General features: G+C 35.5%; 2 protein-coding genes across 7 annotated transcripts in view; one reads left to right on the forward strand and one right to left on the reverse strand.

Moving 5' to 3' along the window:
* Nucleotides 1-1,854: 1,854 nt before the first annotated feature.
* Nucleotides 1,855-4,984, forward strand: LOC105217660 (transient receptor potential cation channel subfamily V member 5). Its single transcript, XM_011192774.3, has 9 exons — nt 1,855-2,364; nt 2,421-2,647; nt 2,705-3,215; nt 3,275-3,581; nt 3,653-3,771; nt 3,831-3,938; nt 3,999-4,150; nt 4,211-4,745; nt 4,811-4,984. Exons 1-9 carry the CDS (start codon nt 1,966-1,968, stop codon nt 4,982-4,984), a joined length of 2,532 nt encoding a protein of 843 aa, XP_011191076.1. The 5' UTR covers nt 1,855-1,965.
* Nucleotides 4,985-11,209: 6,225 nt separating this feature from the next.
* Nucleotides 11,210-24,815, reverse strand: part of LOC105217254 (BAG domain-containing protein Samui) — a 32,956-nt gene continuing 19,350 nt past the window's right edge. For 3 of the 6 annotated variants that reach the window (XM_011192174.3, XM_054228557.1, XM_054228558.1), the window contains exons 3-4: nt 13,107-13,215; nt 11,210-13,038 (exon numbers count right to left, since the gene is read on the reverse strand). In XM_011192174.3, the coding sequence (XP_011190476.1) occupies nt 11,411-13,038; nt 13,107-13,215 (1,737 nt within the window). In that variant the 3' untranslated portion in view covers nt 11,210-11,410. Of the gene's footprint in view, nt 13,039-13,106; nt 13,216-13,332; nt 13,482-17,596; nt 17,858-24,815 lie in introns of those variants that run through there. The other 3 variants (XM_011192206.3, XM_054228559.1, XM_011192198.3) reach the window with 3 other exon arrangements.

Consider the following 24,815-nt stretch of genomic DNA (forward strand, 5'->3'; position numbering starts at 1 on the left):
GATTTCCGCCATTTTGTGGGCGTGGCAGTGGACCGATTTTGCCCATTTTCGAAAGCAACCTCCTCAGGGTGCCAAGGAATATGTGTTCCAAGTTTCATTAAGAAATCTTTTTACTCATGTTATCGCTTGGACGGACAGACGGACGGACAGACATCCGGATTTCAAATCCACTCGTCATCTTGATCATTTATATATATATAACCCCATATCTGGTCTTTTATTTCTTGGTGACACAAACAACCGTTATGTGAAAAAACTATAATACTCTGTGCAACATGTTGTGAGAGTATAAAAATTGGTTCTGACCTGGGTGTCTTACTATGTGTAGCTTATGTTTTTGGGGTCGCTGAATCCGAATCCTCTTAACCCCATCAGATCAGGGTTTTTGAAAACTAATATGGCGGGCAGCGTTTTTAAGAATTCATCAGATTCGTTTGAAATTCGCTTTTCGGTTGTTTTCGGGAGCACGGATTACGAATTCGTTGTCGGTTCCTCATAATTCAAAATGACAGATTTAATATGGCGTACAATTTTTTGAAAAATTAATTGGATTCGCTTGAATCGTTACTCAGGAGTCTTCGGGGTCGCTGAGTATGAATTTGATTTTACTTTTCAAAAATTCAAAATGGCTAACTAAATTTTAAGAATAAATTCATGCATTTAGACGACGGAACCTAAACAATTGAGGCCACATCACTCCTAATTTGTTTATTATATCTATATAATTTTAAAGACTTTCTTCTGAAGACTATGGCTGATTTATTGCTGGATGTTGTTGTCCTCAAGATAGTGTTTGTGTTCAATAACTATATAATTCGAAGTACAAATGTCAGAATTGTACGGCTAAAAGGGAGTTGCTAGTGTCTTAAAGGTTTTTGGTCGTGCCTACGATGTTGTTCACGATTTGGTGATGTAAAATTGAAGCAGACATTTTAATAAAAAAAAAACATCAAGTTACAGGTGACTCCACGCTGTCGCACAGTATTATACTAAAAGTCTCTTAAGAAGTTATTACCAGGTTCATTCAACTTTAAGTAGATCAAAGCGCTCTGTTTACATTCCCAGTAGTTCTCGCGTGCAAATTGGATTTAAATCGTTTTTTATTGGCAACTCACAGAAGTAGTATCAAGGTCAGCAATTTGCATAACTCATACATTGATGGACACGCGGGTCGTTGGAGTGCATTCACCTGTAAATATTTACCGGTGACACGCGCATGACATCCAATGACTTTGTTTACAAACAACAAATTTGCAAAGGCTAGAGAAAAGTGGAAAAAGACAACCCTTCCGTTGTGATAAATAGCCTCACGTGTCTGACGGATGTTGAGGCTTGGCGTTTTTGGTTTGAGCTTGTACTTTCACGGTCGCTCGGTCGTTTTGTTTACCATCCGCTTTTTGTATTGTCAAGCTACTAATATTTCGCGCCACTTTTGCTCCGCTTGCAAAAGGGGGACGTCAAAGACTGAAAGTGAAATTTAACAACTCCTTTGAGCCTTCGATAGAAAGTACGCAGTTTGCTTAGCAACCAACCGTTGGTCGACTTGCTGTTAAATCAATGGAATTTTTCAGTGAATTCAAGTGAAGAACAGGTTTTCAGTAGCGATATAATTTTTGGAAAGATTTCACTCTTAAAAAACAGTTATATTTCTATTTTAAAACGTAAATCCTGTAGAATCTTATAGTGGAATCAATAGGAACATCGATTCGAACTTAAAAGCTCCACCGAGCTTTACTGTCGGCAACACAGTCGTTCACTTGTAGAAGACAACTTATCTAAGCCTTAAGTGTAAGCTGTATTTTTCTTACAAAATACACCTCAGACTTCGACGCAACGTATATTAGACGTAAAGCTCACAAATGGCTTCATACCCATAACTTTCGCACAAATAAACAAGCTCCGGAGACCCGCTTACTATCCGCGACCTCTTAACCTGAATGTTCTACCTGAACTTGCTCCAACGCCATGGGGAATACGGAGAGCAATGTAACAAGTGGCGTCAAGAAGCAAGCTGGAGTCTCCACACAAGCGCTTTACAAGTTCGTCAATCTCAAGGGTGGCGGTCTCTTGGTCGATATGATGAAACGCGCTTGTCAGACGAAGCAATTTGCGGAAATCGATCATGCAATTAAAACGAAAGTCGAGCCATTTCTCTATAATAAAGGCAAAGGTCGTTACTTTCCAATCTCGAAATTGGTGCTCTTACGTAATAAGGAACGTGCGCGCACCAAGCAACTGCCTGAGATCAGAGCGATGGAGAATCCAGATGATGACTTTAATATACACGATTACTGTACAGAGGTATCGGAAGCCGAATACATATCGAACCCGAGCGCTTACCGTTTTGTGTGCTGGAATTTGAATGTGAGTAGTGTTATACTCTAAAGCCTAAAGAGTAAATAATGTTACTTGTTTTACAGGAACGCGGCGCTGTTGGCGAAACCATTCTGCATCTGTGTCTACTGAATGCCTCATCACTTCATGCGGATCTCGCAAAGCGTCTACTGAAATGGTATCCCAAACTCATACTCGATGTCTATATGTGTGATGAGTATTATGGTGAGAGCGTCTTACATATCGCGATCGTTAATGAAGATCCGGCGATGGTTAAATATCTGCTCGATGCTGGTGCGGATGTGCAAGAACGGTAAGCGGAAATATGAAGCTTAAAACTACAACTAATACACAACTCTTCACCACATAGCTGCTGTGGCGCCTTCATGTCCGCCGAAGATCAGAAGCCTTCGCGTTACGACTCACCTGACCATGAATATGTCGGCGTACAACCGATGACGAATTACGATGGCTACGTCTATTGGGGCGAGTATCCAATGAGCTTTGCTGCTTGTCTCTCCCAGGAAGACTGCTTTCGCTTGGTGTTGGCGCGTGGCGCTGATCCCAATCTGCAGGACACCAACGGCAATACTTCGTTGCATATGTTGGTGATCTATGAAAAGATCGAAATGTTCGATGTGGCCTACGAGGTGGGCACCAATATACACTTACGTAATATGCAAAATCTAACGGCGCTTACGTTGGCCGCGAAATTGGGACGCGTCGAGATGTTCTTTCACATCTTGAGTATCGAGCGTGAGATCTACTGGCAGTTGGGTAGCATTACGTGTGCGGCATATCCATTGTCGAAGATCGACACGATCGATGTGGAGACGGGGAATATCAATAAAGATTCGGTGTTGAATTTCGTGGTTTTTGGCGTAAGTGATTTTCGAAGTCAAGTTTAGTAGTAGATGCAATTCAAAATCTAAAATTGTAGGACAAACTGGAGCACTTAGAGCTGCTGGACGGCGTAGTCATCGATTTGCTGAAGACCAAATGGGAGTCGTTTGTCAAGTCGCGTTTCTACAAACAATTCTATATGTTCTCCTTCTATTTTCTCTTCTCCTTAATAAGTTTTATCTTGCGTCCCGGACCGTCAGACAAAAACGAGGACGATGATGATGAAGATAGTGGAGCTGCAGTGACAGCCGTTCCACAAGCCATAAATGGTACTGCGGCATTTCATAGTGGCGATAAGTGGCTAAAGCGTTTGATCAAACGCGCCATTGACAAAATGGAATACAGTGAGCTTAATATATAATATATACTACCTCAAAGACTCCGCTAACCGTAAATTTTTTTTCATATCTCCCAGAAACCTTTTGGTTGAACTTCACCGACTACTTCGACGAAAATGATGTTGAGCTGGTGCCATCTTGGTGGGCGAGCTATACCGAATGTCCGCTGATGAATATGGAATCGGATTTGGCGAAGGTCGGCTGTGAAGATCCATTTAGACCTCTGTCTTTAATTAAATCCTCCATCTATTTTAGGTGCGCATTGTGGCTGAAATCATTATATTTCTTGGATCGGTTTTATACTTATTGGCGGCTTTGAGAGAAGCACGTTTTTTGGGTTACAAAATGTTTGTCGAGAATATGGTGAGCTCTAATTAATTCATATAATAAGCGTCCTCACTAATATTTCCTAATCACCCACAGATGACGGCGCCTTCAAGAGTAATGTTTCTATTCTCCTGTGCACTCATGATGACTATACCCTGGTTGAGGTTGTCCTGCATGACCGAGATTGATGATCATGTCGCAGTCTTCATTATGCTTACTACAGCACCCTACTTTCTATTCTTCTGTCGGTAAATCTCAAACTCGAAAGTACATCTCTAGAACCATGAAACTAAACTCCATTTTTTCAGTGGTTTCAAAACCGTCGGTCCTTTCGTTGTGATGATCTATCGCATGGTCATGGGTGACCTTATACGTTTCGTTTCCATCTACCTTGTGTTCGTGATGGGATTTTCACAAGCTTACTATATAATATTTCTCACATTCGATAACCCCGCAACACCAGAAGAAATTGACGATTCTGAGTCGAATCCGATGCCTTCCCCGATGGAGTCCATAGTGGCTATGTTTTTGATGTCGCTCACCAATTTTGGTGACTACTTCGGTGGCATGGCCTCCACACAACATGAGTATGAAGCGAAGACCCTCTTCTTTCTCTTTATGGTGATCGTCAGCGTGTTGTTGGTGAACATGTTGATCGCCATGATGGGTAACACCTATCAAAAGATCGCCGAGATACGCAACGAATGGCAACGTCAGTGGGCGCGTATTGTGTTGGTAGTGGAGCGTAGTGTACCGCCAGCAGAGCGTCTAAAGAATTTCATGCATTACAGTCAACCGATGTCGGATGGGCGTCGCGCTTTGGTGCTACGGCTGAATATGAGCGTAAGTGTGCCGAAAGCAATTTTGTGGTTACTGTCTTCCTAATATTAACAAATGTATATTTCTAGGATGAGGATAAAGAGGAGATGAAGGAAGTGCAGGAGATGAAACGCATACATCAGCGGTTTTCCCAAAAGCGCCAAGTCGAACGTGAGGCCCGTGCTCGCAAAAGGCAAGAGGAGTACGAGAAATTCTTCGGTACAAAACCGCCAGGCGACAGTGATAATAATAATGCTTGCTGAGAGGTTTTCGAACTGCGTGGACTTGAATATTATAGTTGATATGTTAGTAGTATAAGTAGGTCAGTTGTTGGTGATAGCTAGGTAATTTCTGAACTTGATACGTGTAATGGATTTGTGTAAGTGAAATATAATTGCGGAAAATTCGATATAAAATATTGTTGGTTTGTTTTTAATGCACTCTCTGGTGTTCGCTATCTTCGTCGGCTTAATTCTCGGACATCTGTGAGTATTTTTTAAAGCATTTAATTTGCCGCGTGCCCTTAAGCTTTGGTTGAATTTCAGGGTGCGAGACTTCGAAAAACATTATGATAACTTGGAAGCATTTTCTAGCAGTACGTACGCCACTTTCGGTACTTGAGATCTAAATGAATTGTGACTTAAAGTTTCTTAGATCTTATGACGAAGAAGTCGGATGAACATTTGCATTCATATTTTCTACTCCATCGATATTCGGGTTTTCGCCAACAGCAAGAATACAGATTTATATTACATCAAGGATTATCTCCAATGCATAATTCTGAAAACTATTTGACTCATGTTTTATGCAGCTAGAACAAAAACTGAACTGAATAGTCTAAGTGATGCAGAAAGACATAATTTTTCCCAAAAAATGGGGCCTAGGAGACAAAAACTAAATGTTTTTCACCCTCAGTAGGGATGGTCTGTTTTTTATAAGAGTGTACAGCTACTGGTGTACGCCGATGGTATCGATATCATAGGAGACAACACCCGCGCCGTTAGTTCTGCTTTTCCCGCCTGGATAAGGAAGCGAAGCGAATGGGTCTGGTGGTGAACGAGGACAAGACGAAATATCTCCTGTCATCAAACAAACAGTCAGCGCATTAGCGTCTTGGCTCCCATGTCACTGTTGACAGTCATAACTTTGAAGTTGTAGATAATTTCGTCTACCTGGGAACCAGCATTAACAGCAACAACAATGTCAGCCTGGAAATCCAACGCACAATCACTCTTGCCAACAGGTGCTACTATGGACTAAGTAGGCAATTGAAAAGTAAAGTCCTCTCTCGACGAACAAAAACCAAACTCTACAAGTCTCTCATCATTCCCGTCCTACTTTACGGTGCAGAAGCGTGGACGATGTCAACATCCGATGAGACGGCACTAGGAGTTTTCGAGAGAAAGGTTTTGCGAAAGATTTATGGTCCCTTAAACATTGGCAACGGCGAATACCGCAGAAGATGGAATGATGAGCTGTATGTGTTGTTCGACGACATAGACATAGTCCAGCGAATACAACGACAGCGGCTACGCTGGCTGGGTCATGTTGTTCGAATGGACGAAAGTGCCCCAGCTCTGAAAGTTTACGATGCAGTACCCGATGGTGGAAGCCGAGGAAGAGGGAGACCTCCACTCCAATGGAAGGACCAGGTGGAGAAGGACCTGTCTTCACTTGGTATGACCAATTGGCGCCAAACTGCCAAAAGGAGAGATGCGTGCTGTTGTGGACTCGGCTATAACCGCGTAAGCGGTGTCTACGCCAGTGAAGAAGAAGAAGAAGGGATGGTCTGGACATCCATGAATCTCACAGTTCTTAAAGTCCTTGGAGACGATAAAATTCTTAAGTGTATTGGTGTCGTCGGATTTTGTCGGCTACACGTACGCTACACAGATCTGTTGTCGGTTCTGCTTGATGAAAATAAAAAAATTTTGATATTTTAATTTGACGGCCGCAAATTTGATCGTCTCCACTCATGCTTGACGAAAAAAAGCTCATTTGCCTTGTGAACTTCAACAAGGACGGGTGCGCGGACGAAATAAATTGCATGTTGCGGTCCATTGAAGGCAGCAAAGCCAGTATTATGAGACAATAAAAATTAAGCATATAGTAATCGGGATGAGAAGACGAAACAATAGAAATTTATTTTAGAGATTTTGTCTTAAAAATGTATCTTTTTTGAAATAAAATTGCAACAGATACCAACAAAAGCATACGAGTATCACCACCCGATGTTTATATGACAACCGAATGCACTCACAGCAAATATAAAAAGATGCTTGACGTGTTTATTTGATTGTTTGCGGGCAAAACCCCAGCAGATTTAAAAGCGAGATATTCTGAAAGGAGGAATGAAGGAGTCCTCCTATTGGAGCAGTAAGGGAGATTTTTTAATTTTGTTCTTATATTGTGTTATTTTTATATTTTATTTTAGTGTTGACCTCCTTTTGTCATCTTTTAGGAGCAAAAAAGGAGATTTTATACTTCTATTGTGATTTTTTTTACTTCGTTTCAGTATTGATCTCCTTTTGTCCTCCTTTAGGAGCAATAAAGGAGATATTTTAATTTTTCGTAGCTTAAAAATCGTACTTTTGATTCAAAAATTACAATTTAACGGGGAATAATAATGTTTGTCTTCAAGCAATTGTTCATTTCAACTGTGTTTTTTAAAGCGTGCAGACGTAAGTGTTTTATATCTATTGAGTATTAAATATTTTAAATTGATAATTAAATGTACTCTAAAAGGCATTTAAAACGCTTAGTGAATAAAAAATTAAATAATTTATATATAAAAAAAAAAACAAAATAATAATTCACACAATGAAAATGATGTGGAAAGAAAGAAACATGGAACAAAGAATACGGAAGCTAGAGGAAATATCGGCGCAGAACACTATACTCCTGGAGCGGATTATTGACATATTTCCACCGATGAAGATTGAATTAATGATATCCTATTAAAAACATGAATGATTTAGCATCTACAGAATTCTTGCTTTTGAATAAGCCTGAGGCAGAAATTGTGAGTGTGATAAAATACATTTGATAAGATGTTACTAAATAGTTTGAGTTTATTATAGGTGGCGTATCTGAAGCAAAAATTTTCAAAGAGACCTCTATCAAAAATTTTAGATGAAGTGATTGCGGAGTCCCTGCTCTTAAAAGTGAATTGGGATGGAGCCAAAAAAAAAGTTGCATTGAAGAATTATGCACTTTTCAATCAATTTCTTTACGGTAATACATAATTTCAATTCATGTCATCTATTTTTTTAACAAGTTTAATTTTTAGAGGCCTTATTTGAAAGATGATTACTCATACCCTGATTTTTAGGCAAAGATCAAAAAGGCGTTTCTCAAATGTAAGGCTCAGTTCTACAGGAACACTTATAATATAAAAAAATAATAGATTTCATGTACATTCATTTAATTAAAAAACTTTAATAAAAAATAAAATTATAAAAATTTGTTTTTGTTAAAATAATTGCGGGTTGAAAATAATGTAGGATTTATCATAGAGATCTCCTATATCAGTAATCATAGAGAGCTCCTTTGGGATTAATCATAGAGATCTCCATTAGGAGGTTAAAAGCAGTACTCGCGTTCCAATGGCATGCAATGTTAAAAACGAGTATACAATTTTACGTGTATTTACACACGAGTATTAGGAGTAATAGGGAGTATAGGATATCATCTAAAGGATTAATCCAGGAGGTCTCAAAGGATCATCCTAAAATCTGCTGGGACACGAGTGAACATCACTCACACATATGCAATGCTTGACGTGATTTGATCGTCTCCAAGGGCCTTTAAATCATTGATGGCTTCGACTATCGGGAAACAGCATCACCACCACCAACAATGCTATCTCTCTTTGGTCGTGGGATAGGTGCCTCAGCATATGATCTAGGAAGGTAGTGAATGAGAGAAATGCCTTTTAAGAAACTAATGATCACTATCGTGTTAGCAATAATAAAATACAAAGTATTAACTTTTTAATTTAGTTATCTTATTTATTTTTTTTATTTTTGTTATATTTTATATGCTCTGTGCTTTTAAAAATAAATTTCGTCTGACTTACGTATATAAGTTTTGATAGTACACTTTTTCTTTTTCAGATCTACATAAATATATTATGCATATAATTTTAATAATATTTATTTAGGGTTTATAATTTATTAATTGAAAAATTCTTTTCGAATTATATCATTTTTTTTTAATATACACCAGTATCATCGACTAAATCCAAAGTAAAAATCGATCATAAAAATTAAATTAAGAAAACAGAATACTAAAGTTGGAGTTTTAAATGTTGCAAATTTTACTAAAATTTAACTTTACCGGCATAAATATAGTTTAGGAAAGCTAAATTTTGATTAAATTTAATTTTTCGAAAATTTTGTATGTAATATGCTGAAATTTAGTGTATTTTAAGTATAAGTTTTTACTAATATTTTCAAAATTTTCGTTTTCATAAAAAATCGTTTTTTATAATAAATTCCATTATATCAAATTTGAGGTAAGCTTATTATGTAGTTTTTGTTTTATATTGCTTAGGCACCGTGTGTTAAGATTTATTTTTTATAATATTTATTTTTTATATAGTAATTCTATATATATTATTATTTATATTTTTTATTTTTTCGTGTACTCTTAATTTCTTCATTTAGTTAACTTTTTTAGATTTTTCTTTTCGACGTGTTAATATACTTGAATAATAAATCTACAAATTAATTTTCTACCAAGAAGAATTCAACTATTCATTTCTTATATGATTTTTTTCTGGAACATGTTCATATTTAAGAATTTCTGCGATTTTTTGTTTTCTGGACAAGTCTTTATAATATGGACAAGATTCTAAATTCGATGAACAAACTAAAAAATTTTAGTTGTGATCCAAAGAATGAGAGGTTTTTACTCCTTAGCAATGAATGAGAGACACTCTTGGATCATAAAAGCTAGCCAAATTCTAGGCAACGTTTTTCAAAACCCCTAATCAGAAATGTAGTGAAGCAACTGCTTCGAAAAGCATGTCTCCAGCGTGAAAGGAGTACTTTATAGAGTAGCAACAGCTTCTAAAAGCTTAAGGTCATTGAATATTTGGGTTTTAATTCTAATTTGCGCAGAGCTATTTTAGGTCCATCTGAAATAATGCAATATGAATTATGGATGATACTTCATTGAGAACGGTGGACGAACCCAGTGTTCTTATCTGCCTCTAGCACCGACGTAAGAAAAGTGCAAATCGTGCAAGGAATTAATTTAATACTCTTAGAAGTGATTAAAAATATGGTAAAATTCACTAGGCTTCGGCCTTGCTGTGAAACAGTAGAAAAGTTTAACGACCCGGTCGACAGATTTAGCGATAGACTGATAAACATAAACATTTTTGACTACTACTCATTTATCTGGTAAAAAATTACCAAAACTGCTGTATTTGTGGCTTATTGGCCTGCCAGACTAATCTAACCTAACCTAACTATTCCTCTATTTTTTGCTGACTCCATAGTCGCATGACAATTCGACTCGCCTAGAAATATTAAAAGTATTACTTTTTTTGCTTAAGATTAAAAATTGTAGATTCTATTTTCCTAAATTGATTTCCAATCTTAAATTAAAAACCTCTTAAAAAGTTTGGTTCGGCTTATTAAAGTTCGGTTTTATCGTTTCTGATTTCAGATCACAAATTGGACTCGGTCTTTTGTTTGTTCTAAAAATCGGTTCCAAATCGTTGTAGGCTTTGAAACGTCTTAAAAGATTTAATGGTGATTCGATGATTTATGTTAGAGAAGATAACGTTATATCTTTTATCATAACTCTTAGACCTAAAATATATCGATTTCATAGATCAAATATCGAACTTTTTGATTATATTTTATCGATATACTTTTTAATTCGTTATCGATATAATTTAATTAATTTAATATTTTAAAAGTAATTATTTCGAAATACAAGTTTTTGATACCATTCGTTATTATCGAAATATTTTATTTTGGATGATTAAAAGAAAATCGATAAAATTTCTAGATTTATCGGCTCAAAAATTAAAAAAAAAATTTATGTAATTTTCTTGAAACAACTTTGAATAAAAGCACAACGATTTTTGATAACACAAGACGATATGAAATCACAAAAAATATATTTTTCAAACTTAAGACCTTAGCTATAGCTTATATAATAACCAGTTTATTGTGAAAAAAACAAAAAAGGCACATATTTTAAATATTTTTTTTATTTTTATTCTTATGTATTATTATTATTTTTCGTACAATAAAAGCAGTGCCTGTCGAGCCGCATGCCTCAGCTTCGTTAGGTAGCCTACGCTAATCCCGGCTGCGAAGCAGGACTCGTGCGGTACACCTGCGCTCGTCTAAACAACTTCTCACTTAAATTTACGAAACATATTTATTGTGTTTTTCCCTAAAGCACTGCGCTCTGTTTAAACAACAGCATTCCTTTCAACATTTTCTAAAATAATTTGTGGCATAAAATAAAAACGTATATAAGTAAGTATATATTTTTTTCTTAAATTTTCGTTAAATTTCTAACACAACGAATTTTACATTTATTTAGATGTATGAAACTAAGTTTTCTTAGGACTTTCGTTTGATGATGCTATGTAAACGCTTTGAAAATGTGGCTGAGTAGGAAGAGGAGCTCACGGCGCCTGATGAGCTGCGCTGTTGCAATCATCATTTGCTCGACTCCGCCTCAGCCTGCGACGACACCTCGGCGGCTGCAGCGCCTTCCGCAGCCACGACTTCGCTACTGGCCTCAGCTTCTTTGCTGCTTGCCTCGGCAGTCGTTGCAGCGACATCCTTCGCCTCCGCACTCTTCACATTGCTAGCGCTTGCTGACTGTTCGACTTGCATGCCCTCTGGTGGTGGCAATGGTATGGGTGCTTGAATTTGTTTCGCATCAGCCGGTTCGGGTTCGGCCTCAGCCGCAGGTGTTTCGGCAGCTTCAGCAACAACTTTCTCTTTTGAAGCGCTCTTACGCGTCGCAGCCTCATCTGTTTGCATTGGTTCGGCGGCCTCGTTCGATACGGACTGTTCAGCCGTTTCGCCACCTTCTGCGGCTTGTTGTGCAGCTTTGGTGTTTTCGTTGGCTTTCGCCTCGAGCACATTGATGGACGCCTGTATGCATTTGATGGCCTCCTTACGCGCTAGACGTATGCTGTCCTTGCCGTTCGTATCGATGGTGTCCAACTTAAGTAGGTTGCGTGTCAACATCTCGTCCAGATAGACGTACTCCTTGTCTTGACGTGTGCCCGTGAACTGCTCAACTTTCGCCATGAGATCGAGTACATCGCGTTGAATGTCTTGGATTTTGCTGATTGAGTCCAGCGTGTGTGGAGTTTGTGGTGGCATACCACTGGCGGCTGGACCCTGTTGAGGCTGCTGCTGTTGAGTATTTAATGGTGCTGGACGGTGTTGTTGCTGTTGCGGTTGTTGTTGCTGCTGCTGCTGCTGTGGTTGTGGTTGGTACTGTTGTTGTGGTTGCGCAAATGACCTAGCCGATGAACTAGACGAGGATTGTGCCTGACCGGGCGCGCTATTCTGATTTGGTATTTCCTTATGCGCATTGATGATCGGCTCGGAGCGACCCTCAACAAAGATCGGTATAGTGCGCACATAACTGCCCCCGGGAGTTTGTGGTGGTGGTGGCGTCTGTTGTCGTTGCTGTGGATGCGCTTGCTGCTGTGGCGGGTAATAGGCCTTATGGTACTGTGGTTGCTGTCCGGCATTGATGCCAGTCTGCACATGTGGACTAGTCTGAGTGCCGAACTGTGAGTGTCCGGCCTGTGGTGGCGGTGTCTGCCGCTTGCCATTCACTGGCACCTGTTGCTGTTCTTGTGGTGGCGCCGAATGCGCACGTATACCCTGTTCCGACTCCAAAGCTGACTTCACACCCATATCGACTGTGTTGCGTAATCCATGTTGTTGTAGATTGTCAGCGTGCGATTGTGGTGCAGCGCTGTCGACTTGATCGCCCTCCATGCGCACAGTGGGATCTTCAGTTTGTATGGCGGCATCGCAGAGTTTCTTCGATGGTGACTGTGGTACGCCGCCATTGGGTGGTGAAGCGGGTACGTATGATTGATAGTAGGCGGGTCCGCCACCCTGTACTGGCACTTGTTGTGAATGCTGCGAGCTGTGTTGGCGTGGCAATGTGGCGCTTTCGCCACGTCTGTGTCCAAAACCATCGGGTATGTACTGACGGAATTCCGAAGGCAGGCGATTGAAGAAGTCATCATCACGTCCCATATGATCGGCGGCACGTCGACGACCGAGCGAGTTGAATTGGGGAAAACCAAAATCTATAAAATTGTAGGGAGAAATTTAGTCAGTATAAATTGCTTGAATTTCGTTGATTTGTTGTGCTTACGTGAATTGTTGAAGCCACTGAATGGGTCATGCATGCGACCCAAACGACTGCGTGGGAACATGTCCATATCCATATCCATGTCCATGTCCGGTTCGAAACCAAAGCCCTGCTGCAAGAGACAGAGAAGTTGAAGTAAATATTAGTTAAATGTTTTAGAATAAATAAGTGAACTTAAGAAGAATTTAAAATTAATTTCTTGGCTGAAATAGTAAGGGTTTAAGCTTACTACTGAATCGTTGTAAAGCATAGATTTGGCAGTTTAAAGTATTAGTTTTAGGTTTTTATAGTATTTATTAAAAAATTTTGATTTTTAAGTTGTAAAATTTAATTTTTTTGAAATAAAATTTTTGACAAGTTAGAAATGGGAAATTAAATAAAAATTACATAAATGTTTCGGTTCATCTCGAGACCGGTACCGGGTGTCCGAGATCTTGATATTATCAAAAGATTGGCTTATAAGAGGAATTAATGCCTTGGGAACTGAAACGAACATTTCCTGGAACGATGAAACTATTTTTTTTTGAGAGCGAAAAGAGCATTTACCTCGGAGGTTTGAAGCTGTTCGTTCAACTTTAGAACGGACTATTACCGAAAATTTAAAACCTTTTAGAAATAAAGACTGAGAAGGGGTACAAGACCAAAAATTTTGATGGACCCCAATAAAATAAAAAAATATTCAGGAAGGCATTACAACCTACGAAAAATCTCAGGTAAAAAGGATTATTGAGGCAGATCTTTCTGATATTTCTAGTTAATTGAGTGAAAAGTGTGTTAAATATCAAGACCTCCAGCCACGAATTTCGAACGAAAGATGTACTCACTCCTCTTAAGCCAGAGAAATTATGAGAAATGTTATTAGAAACAGGGTATAACTATATAGTATATTAAAAAATTTAATAAAAATGTGCGGAACAAGGTTCGATAAAAAATATCACGAAAACTTTTGAGTTCCTAGGAAAGTGGTAATACCTTAATGGGATATTTTGAACTCATCAATGAGTTTTCGACCTGATATTTATAATGAAACCGGGAGGCGTAAACTATCGGAAATGATCCGAGACCAATCCTAAAGGAATATTGAGAAAAACGAACCTCCTACTATTTTTTTTCTTATATAGTGAATTTAGAGATAGGCTACGTTTAGGGATTTAGAGAAGATGTAAGTTCGAATGATGGATTTTCATAGTAATACTCTCAAAAATCAGAAGAGTTTTCAATATTCTATATACAACATTAAAAAAAAAATAAAATAAAACCTTTCATCGAGAAATAAAAAAATTGTATGGTCCAACGAGTTCAACAAATTGTCTACGACAATTAAGTCACGCGTAGTAGGTTGACTAAAATTAAAAAAAAAAAACAAATATACATATGTATATATTTAATGTATTTTCATGATGTTTGTGCAGTGAAGAGTGCAATTTATCAACTGTTTAATTTTGACAAACAACAAAAAATATTTTATTTTTTTTTTTAATTTTTTAATTTTTTCTTATTGTATCAGAGTTCCACCTTCAATTTGCTTTATTGTACACACATAAATAGATTAAACAACAAAGAAAACAATTTCATGTGAACAAAAAAAATCAAAACAAGCAAATACACGACAGTGTCAATCATAATAATAATAACGACACCGTCACACAAATACGAAATGAGTCAGATGAGTCAACGCCAAATAACAAAAAAAAAAAGGAAAAAGTAATTTGAGTTAATAAAAAATTCGCTAACAACACGCTAAATAGATATACAAACAGAAAAATATCAGTTGTACATATGTTGTTGTAAAAACAACAACAACACAGCGTATATTGAAGTGTTTACCCGTATGTCAAATATTAACGACTTAAATTACACTGCGCAAACGAACAAGTACTTGTACACCATAAGTCATCATAATTCAGCGCAAAAACAACAACAACAATATTTTTTCTTCATTTAAAATATAGTAAATATTGAAATCAGTAAGAAGTGACGTCATTTGGCAGCCGCAAAATAACAGAAAATAAATCAGTAGAGAGTAATTTAAGACTTGTCAAGGTAGTAAAAGGCTGTTGAGTGCAAAGAAACCCAAAACAACAACAACAAGCTAGAGAACTGTATTAATGCTGGAGCTTATGTATGTATGTATATTTGGTCTGCAAATTCGACTTTTGTACTTGTTCGTCCAAGCCGTAATCGACACATAAAGTGTTGGGACAGCGCGAGACCGGCATGCATAACCGATACACGACGCCACTACCGGCATGACGTCATTGGCAGCTTTGGATATTTGCACATATTACGCTGTTGAAGTGCCGGAATTTCAGAGGGACATCCGATTTCAAAATTTTACCATTGACTACAAAGCAATTTTTTTCTCATTTTTGGTTTATTTTTTGTAAATTTTTTTTCTGTTTACGCAATTCTTCGCTGAATTTTTGCGAATTTTTAAAGCGCAATTGTAGCGGTTTTGATTTATTTAGTGTGGGTTTTATAGTAATCGTTTGGGAAGTAAAGCCATTTTTTTTTGGTATTTAAATTTCGTGCACATAATGCTTATTTAAGAAATATAAAAATTTATTCTATAGCGCACAACTCATTGATATTGCTAAAAAGCCATACAATTAGCCGTTTTATGGTGGCTGAATCTGTGTACAATTGCTTTAATGGGTTCATAAAGGCGAGTTGCATACAAATTAGATTATTGTTTGGGAACAATAAAAATTAATAAAATAAAAAATTAAAATGTATAAATAAATTATAAATAATAATAATAAAAGTAAGTAAGTATAAAATAAAATAAAATAAAATAAAATAAAATAAATGACTTAATACTGACTATAATAGTCCCTCATCAGATTCTATATAAAATTTAAAATAGAAAACTTTTTCAAGTCACAGAAGTTGAAGTAAGAAGGTGAAATGTTTCTTTTTATGATTCCAGACCCTATAGATATGTATTTTAAAAGCTCTTAATTCAGAACAATAACAGTTAACCTTACAATGTTCTTCTTCACTTTGTGTTTCCAATATGAATTAATAGCAAAGTGAATGTTTTCTTCCTAATAACATAGAACACAGCTAAATTGCTGCCCACTGTTAATCTAAAAAGAAAACATTGAGACCTGAGGTCACACTTAATTTATAAAAATATATTGAATAAAATTTAAAACAGCGAAAAAATTAAAATAAAAAAGCAGAAGAAAATCACTCTGAAAATAATTAGAAAAATATGTTTCAAGTGAACTGTCTACTTAAATTTATATAAAAAATATATATTTTTCTCTATTTTATCTCTTTAATAACTATAAATGTAGCTGCCATGTAAACAATGTTCTGCACAAGCCATTTCAAATGATTTCTTTCTTTTTTTCGCAAATTCACACAATTAAATTTAGTAAAATGCTAATTTTAAGTTTTCAACGTGCCAAAGAATTTTGTAATCAGACTGAAAATAAATTTAAAACAAAAATTGGCAGATGGCGAATATGTAAGTTAGCAGAAAAACACAGAAAAAACACAAAACACTTATCAACAACTTTTTTTAAGGCATGATTCATGGAGAACAATTTGTTGAATGAGCAAAATTAAAAAAAAATTTTCAATGAAAAGTAAATAAATTAATATTAAATAAAAATTTTAAAAATATTGAACAAAAAATAAATGAAAATGAAAAAAGTTGCTTCCAAAATATCACAATATACAAATATCAATTTATATACATTTGTACATAAATCTATAAGATTAAGAAAAATTAAAGAAAAAGAGAAATTAAAAAAATTTTATTAAAAAATATTTTAATAAAAAAATTAATAAAAAATAAATAAATAAAAAAGTTAATAAAAATGTAACTTTAAATTTACTGAGCAAATTATTTTTTATTTTATACCACTTTTGATTTTGTAAAAAAATTATGAAAATTATTGTACATAAATCTATATAAAAAAAAAACTTTTGATTTTGTAAAAAATTGTATTCATTTTTGAAATATTCATTATTATTATTTATTATTTATTATTTTTTATTTTTTGAGAATATAAACCAGTGTATAGTATATGAAAAACACAAATTTCACATAAATTTTTATTTTAAACCATTTTAACTTTTTTGTAAAAATTTCGTATTTTCTATACGAACAATTCAATAATTCTGGAAAGCTCCAGTTGCTTCCAAAATATCACACTATATATGAATTTATAAATTTATATACATATTAACAAATGTATATAAATCTTCGCACCCAAATTTGGTTAGCACAAAAAGCAGCTTTCAACTTGACTTTTTTGGCAGTTTAAGTTTTCCTTTGTAGCCATTTCGCCGCTTGCTTTGTATAGAAATTTTGTGTTAAATACCAAAAATGTCCATTTAATGCGCAGCTGTTAATTTATTTGTTGTTATTGCTATTAAATTTCAACTTATGCTCAAATAAAGTCACTAAAATTGCACTATTTATTTTCAGATTTTTTTTTAAATTATATTTAGTATATAATTTATATAAATATAATTACTTGCACACTTGTTGTTCTGCTGTGTTGTTTGTGTTGTCTCTTTTTATAATTTCCGAGAGTCTCTAGTTTGATTTAATTAAATTCACTTAAAATAAATTATATATTATAATACTGCTTGCTTAATTACAATTTTTGCTTTGTTTTTGTGCACTTTTTTATTTTAATAAATATTTTCTTATTTTTCTACTCGTTTATCTTTCTTTTCGCAAAGTGCTCTGTGCTCTGCACACGTTCGCGTTTCAATTTCAACTGTTTGCGCTGTCACCAATTGGCAGTGCTTTTATAGCGACGCCCTCGCTTATTCGCACTGGTTAACATGCATGTACTATATAATAACACAAACACACAATCACACACATATTCAAGCATGCTTGACAGTGGGTTTGAGTGCGGCCACTCTCAATTTGTATTGGGTTTGATTGGTTGTGCGCGTTGGCGTATGTACATATGTGTGTGTGTGGGTTTTCATAACTTTTCTCGATGTTCTGCGTAACTTCTACGCTCTTCTCGAAGTCAAGGCGTAGACACTCATTGCTGGGGGGCTCTATTGATTTTTCTTTGCAAGAATTTTCTTTTTAATTTTTCTTTTGCAAAAACAAATCTTTTACTTTTCTTTATCCATTAGCACATGACTTTGCATGAGTTGTTTGTTTTTGCATTCTGTTTTTCTTATTTTTTCGACTTTTCTTGCTGAGTAAAGAGGATTTCCATAATAATTACGCAAAAATTGTGCATAAGTCGTGGTGGGAAATGACAAAAAAATAATTTTCTTAAATAATAAGAGGCCGCTTGGACATGCATTTATATAAGTAAATATCTCTGCACGTAATTATTATTGTATAATTTCAGAAATTATCATTTTACTTTGCCTGATCACTTATTCTTTTTGTCTGTCTTTTGTGTTGTTGTCAGTGATATTTGGAGTACAATTTTATTTAATAATTTTGAATTGTTGAAACCTTATCTTTTACATAGAGCATTAGTTGTTTTTTTTGTTGTCATAGACTAATTACATATAGTACATATATTCATATGAATATAGTAGTATATAATATTTCTCTGAGTGTATGCGCAAATAATCTTATCAATGAATTTTTTGTGTTCCTCTTGCTTTTGCATTCGTCCTTGCTTTGTTAGCTTTCTTTAGCTTCTTCTTACATACATTTCTAATTTTAATTCACTTGATGTATGGAATAATCTAGATTCTAAAAACATGTTAGCAGGCATATAAGAATATTTTGCTGGGGTGAGAGTAGAGTTGAGATTATATGCATGTGCGTATAAACATCTATAGTCTCATAATAAGTAATTGTATATGATAGAGAAATTACTGGAAAACGCAATATAATACATATGTATGTACATGATGAGCTTTTACTTAGTAGAATGAACTCGAGAACTTTTTTACAATGAAAACAGCTGTCAAGTTCTAAACTGTTTTATAAATAATAAGAGCTGTTAACCATGATTATCAACCGACTTTGTTTTTCACTGTTTCGTTAATTTCAGCTTCTCGTAACCGGAACGAACGGATTATATCCTACCAAGGACAACAGCTTTTCGGCTATAATCGCTTAAAGCGGTTCCTACGCCAAATATATATATATATAAGGACAACAGAGTTTCTCAAACATACTTCGAAAATGTTTTAAACCATTACAGAAAGTTCAAATCTATTTTTCCCACAAGTCAAAGATTTTTATATAACACTAGCTGATTCCGCAGTCGTTGCACTGCGCGAAATTATTTGTTTTGAAAACAAAGTTGAATTTGTATAGTGTTGGAAAACATTTATTTGCGATTTTTCTAAATATTTTTTCAATGTAACTCAGCTTAATAAACAACATTTTTTGTTTTCTGTTCCGGTGCGTAAATGTACAGAGAAGATGGGTTTTCAACTCATGAATGAAATTTATGCTACACACCTCCAGCGACTGTCTTTGAGACCTGTTGATTGTCATCCCAAATGCAAGTCTCATTGGAAACTGAATACCTTTGAACTGAAATGGCAAATCGTTGGAACTCAAAGAAATTCGTAGAATCAAGAATTCTGCCCCCTTGTAAGTCCCTTTTAAAATTCTTGCAACTATTACATTATTCGATAGCTGCTTGAAGATTGCGAAGCATAATAAATGACAAATCATTATAATGACAAAGAATTTAGAAATTTCACTGGATAATTCACAGCTTCGTCTTCATTTTCAACATGGTCGATCGATGTGTATGAACACAAATATCCCGGAAGTTGACTTTAAGTCGTATAGATTAAGTCATCGACATCGGTATTTTTGACAGTTAAAAATCTGCGTGCACTCAACCAATCGTAGTTACGATAAATTTGGCTAATGTTCGGATTGATATCAAACCATTAGAAGTATTAACCGGAATTTGCCCAGTTCTTTGCAGATCTTCTGCGGTGCTATCCTGTTGCAGGAACACACGCATATTCATGGTTAATCATATGGTTTTCGCGTGCCGCCACAAGTACGATGACTTGAAACATGCGTTCAATTCCTCCGCCGCTGTTGATTTCGAAATAACGGAATGTGTTTGTCAATAACAGTATCATTACGCCACCAAAGCGATGATTATTATTCCACAGATCTTTCATTGTTCTGTCAAGTGCTTCTAGAAAATTCCGCTCATCTCATATATGTTTCATAGATTTGCATGTTTAACTGAAGCTACAGTGTCGTATGTGCCGTTCTTCCAACTTCAAGTAGCGTTGCTGCTTTCCAGTAGATGCGAGAGCCAACGTAATGCCATTTTGAGATCGAATTGTTGCCAAAATCACGTTTTTGCACATTTACCACCGTTTCTTCGCTCCTATTGGTCGTGATACTATATAGCCTATAGCCTTCCTCGATAAATGGACTATCCAACACAAAAAGAATTATTCAATTCGAACCAGTAGTTTCGGAGATTAGCGCGTTCAAACAAACAAACAAACAAACTCTTCAGCTTTATAATATTAGTATAGATTGTCCTACAATATATGTATTGATCGTTAGACTATGGTCGGAAATCAGACTCAGAATGATAATATAAATACCTCATTAATAACACTGCACAACACTTGGGTGGGTAATGAACCAAACTACCGAAAGACTAAGATATACATTCATAAGTTATGAAAATGCATTCTCCGATTTTCGAAGTTAGTCTCCAATTCCGAAATACTTCGTTTCGAAATTTTTGTTTCTAAGCAAATATACATATTTAAACTAAAGACTTAGTTACTAAAAAATCCAAAATATGGATATATTCTACATTTTCCTCTTAGTTTAATGGTGTATAAAATTTTCGGCTCATTCTATCCTCCAAGCTGTATCTAAGGAGGACTTCATCTTCAGTCAGAATACTTTGGTTATAAACATTTTTGTCTGACTATTTCGACATATACTACGATTTTATAAAAATCCTATCACTGATTCAAGCATATACTTTTAAATATTTTACTTTTTCGGAAGATTTTTGGTTTTAAATGCTGACTTCCTTTTATATATATATATATTTGGCGTAGGAACCGCTTTAAGCGATTATAGCCGAATCCACCAGAGCGCGCCACTCATTCCTCCTTTTTGCTTTTTGGCGCCAACTGGAAACACCAAGTGAAGCCAGGTCCTCTTCCGCGGCTTCCTCCAGCGGGTACTGCATCGAATACTTTCAGAGCTGGAGTGTTTTCTTCCATCCGTACAACATGACCTAGCCAGCGTAGCCGCTGTCTTTTTATTCGCTGAACTATGTCAATGTCGTCGTATAAATCGTACAGCTCATCGTTCCATCGTCTGCGGTATTCGCCGTTGCCAATGTTTAGAGGACCATAAATTTTGCGCAAAACCTTTCTCTCGAAAACCCCAAGAGTCGTCTCATCGGATGTTGTCATCGTCCACGCTTCAGCGCCATACATCAGGACGGGAATAATGAGCGACTTATAGAGTTTGATTTTGGTTCGTCGAGAGAGGACTTTACTTTTCAATTGCCTACTCAGTCCAAAGTAGCACCTGTTGGCAAGAGTGATTCTGCGTTGGATTTCAAGGCTGACATTGTTGGTGTTGTTAATGCTGGTTCCCAGATAAACGAAATTATCTACAACTTCAAAGTTATGACTGTCAACAGTGACGTGGGAGCCAAGACGCGAGTGCGCTGACTGTTTGTTTGATGACAGGAGATATTTCGTCTTGTCCTCATTCACCACCAGACCCATACGCTTCGCTTCTTTATCTAGTCTGGAAAACGCAGAACAAACGGCGCGGTTGTTGCTTCCTATGATATCAATATCATCGGCATACGCCAGGAGCTGTACACTCTTGTAGAAGATTGTACCCTCTCTATTTAGTTCTGCAGCTCGTATTATTTTTTCCAGCAATAGATTGAAGAAGTCGCACGATAGTGAGTCACCCTGTCTGAAGCCTCGTTTGGTATCGAACGGCTCGGAGAGGTCCTTCTCGATCCTGACGGAGCTTTTGGTGTTGCTCAACGTCAGCTTACATAGCCGTATTAGTTTTGCAGGGACTTCCTTTTACTTTGAGTAAAATTCTGCAAATCTTCATATTTCTGTTTTGGATTAAATACAAATATTTAAACCGTTTTTGATCATTTTCGAAATATTAATTTCGAATATTCAATAATTATTTTTTGGTACTTTGAAATCACACTTTAGGTTCTATATTATTTTAATACAAAAATACTAACAAGACAGTTAGTTTGTGAGATTGTTGAAGACTTTTGTCAAGTAAGTCACATTGGTTTTTTGAATTTATGCATTCTTTGAGGAATATTTTCCAAGAAAATACCTTTAGGCATAGTTACAAGAAACGAAAATTCGAAACACAGTCAAAATCATGTACAATCCGAAATTTTTAGCTGATAAAATTTCAAAATTTATAAAGACATTGTTAGGTTCTACACTCACACCTATAAAAATTACATTGAAGAAATTACTTATACGCTATGGTGTATTCAGCTGTTAGGTCAAAGATCAAGAAGAAGTAGAATGATTTTTTATCGAATATGGAAATATTTCAAGATATTTTAAGAACATCCGGTTTATTTATCAGAAATGAATAATAAGAATGGTAGAAGAAGGAGAAATGGAGGATTTAGCTAAAATTTTATGGACCTTCATGCGTTGACAACGACCAATATCACCTAATATGAAATGGAATGAACGACCTCAGCATCTTCTGATGGGGTTTCAAAAGTGCCAATTGGCGTATGAAACATTTGAACGTGAATTAGTGATATCATTTCGGCAACAATACTAAAATCAGTGTCTATAACTTTGCTTCGAATACATACGATTTGACGAATTCAATGAGGTTGGCGCGCCAGAACAAATACTAAATTTCGTGAAGAGAGGATACTCAGTGGGGGGTGTTTCAGATATTTAATATCTTAGGATAAAGAAAGAGCTGGGAAGTTTTAACTTTGATTTTTTAGATTTTGATGAACCAGTATAACCTTATTTTTCACGAATGAGACCTTTTATTTTTTCGATTTTCCTCTTTTGAAATTGTCGATTAATAAACAATTTAACGGAATTTCCTTATTACAAATTATTTTTGCCAGGAATGCACATTTTCCACCTATAGCCTATATCAGCTTCCAAAATCCACTTGTAGCTGTTGCAATATTACAAGTCATAAACAAATATTTGCCTATGCATATTGCTAATAAAAATTAACCTCTTTATTATTATTTTTTTTTTTCAAAACTTTTGATCCAATTAATGGCTGTTTTATGACTAATGCGAAATATGCATAAACAAAGAATTGTGCTAAATACAAAGACTGTACTTCTATACGCTTTTCAAAATGCTTTGAGTGGTAGTCTTTCATATTTATTTTTGCTTCTATATGAATTTGCACAAATATACATATAACTAAAGAACAAGAGATCCACTCCAAAGAGTGTCTGTAAAGCCTCACTATAAATTCGCGTTGCACTTATAGTAATATCCATGGCAAATGGTACACATATAACATATGTATATGAATAGGCACACATTTGTACATACAAATATGTGTATAAATGCAAATGTTTTGGAAAATAGTAGGCCACAGCCGACAGACGCCTTCGTCTAGCGCGCCGTAAAAATATGCGGTTATTCGATATCAACACACACACACCCACAGAGTCAAATCATTGAGACATAAATATTTATGAGCATATTTCTACTTATGAAATGTAAAATATTGCAGTGCACAATTTTCCTGGAATCGGTGTAATTTCAAACAAATGAGCTACTCAGAACACGAAAGTAATTGAAATCACACGAAGTAATCAGATTAATGTGTAATACAACAACAACATAGCCATTATACCAATATTTATGCGTTTACATCCGTTTTGATCGCAAGTCATTTCTGTTTTTGTTAAGGAATACAATGAAATTAGATTTTCTAATTAGGGTGGTTCTTAAAAATTGGAAAATTAAATTTTTATCTAAACACCACTCCACATATAATTAGTATGTATATACATAAATATGAACTCAAAAATTAACTTTAATTACTTTTTAAACATTAGGGTAGTTCTAAAATATTATTATTTTTCTTTTAAAACACGTATGTACATACATAAATATGTTTGTTATAATCATAATTTCAAAATTCAATTTTATTACGTTTTAAACATTAGGGTTGTTAATTTTTTTCTGAAATTCCACTTCTATAAGTATGTCATACTATTGCTTTAAAAATAAAATTTAAACAAGTTTTTAATATTAGGGTGTTTCTTACAAATATTAAATTCTGATCTGTTTATCTCTGAAAATCCACACCACATGTACACACTTTAGTTTTCATCAATCGATATATCCGTCCATATACATAATCTATTTTATCGCTTAAAATAGCAATAATGTAAGCTTTGAGGCTTCGGAAATGTAATGAAAACTTTTCTTTCGACATATGACACCACCCTAATGTATGTAAATACTATAGCACATCTCTCAAGTGCAATAAGTGCCCCCTATTATTCGATCAAACGATAAAATATTTTCAATTTTCAAATTTCAAACTTTTCAGCACCACCCTAATGTATACCACAACATATCTCTACTCAAGTGCCATAATTGCGTTCCCCCTCCGCCGAGTACAGCAAAGTGCTATCACCATTCAAAGTCTATTCAACCCATTAGTGCCTGAGGGCAGCTGCTTTCCATTTTATTCACTCTCCTCGCATAAATTCATTTCTGTATATTTTTTTCTCCACC

The sequence above is a fragment of the Zeugodacus cucurbitae genome, chromosome 4 (assembly GCF_028554725.1).
Source record: "Zeugodacus cucurbitae isolate PBARC_wt_2022May chromosome 4, idZeuCucr1.2, whole genome shotgun sequence".
In the NCBI taxonomy this organism is placed as follows: domain Eukaryota; kingdom Metazoa; phylum Arthropoda; class Insecta; order Diptera; family Tephritidae; genus Zeugodacus; species Zeugodacus cucurbitae.

Excerpts from the sequence above, each read along its gene's own strand:
- LOC105217660 (XM_011192774.3), top strand. The coding sequence starts at position 1,966 with ATGGGGAATACGGAGAGCAATGTAACAAGTGGCGTCAAGAAGCAAGCT. Across the intron at positions 4,151-4,210 it reads TACTTTCTATTCTTCTGTCG|TGGTTTCAAAACCGTCGGTC; the intron begins GTAAATCTCAAA and ends CCATTTTTTCAG. Across the intron at positions 4,746-4,810 it reads TGCTACGGCTGAATATGAGC|GATGAGGATAAAGAGGAGAT; the intron begins GTAAGTGTGCCG and ends GTATATTTCTAG.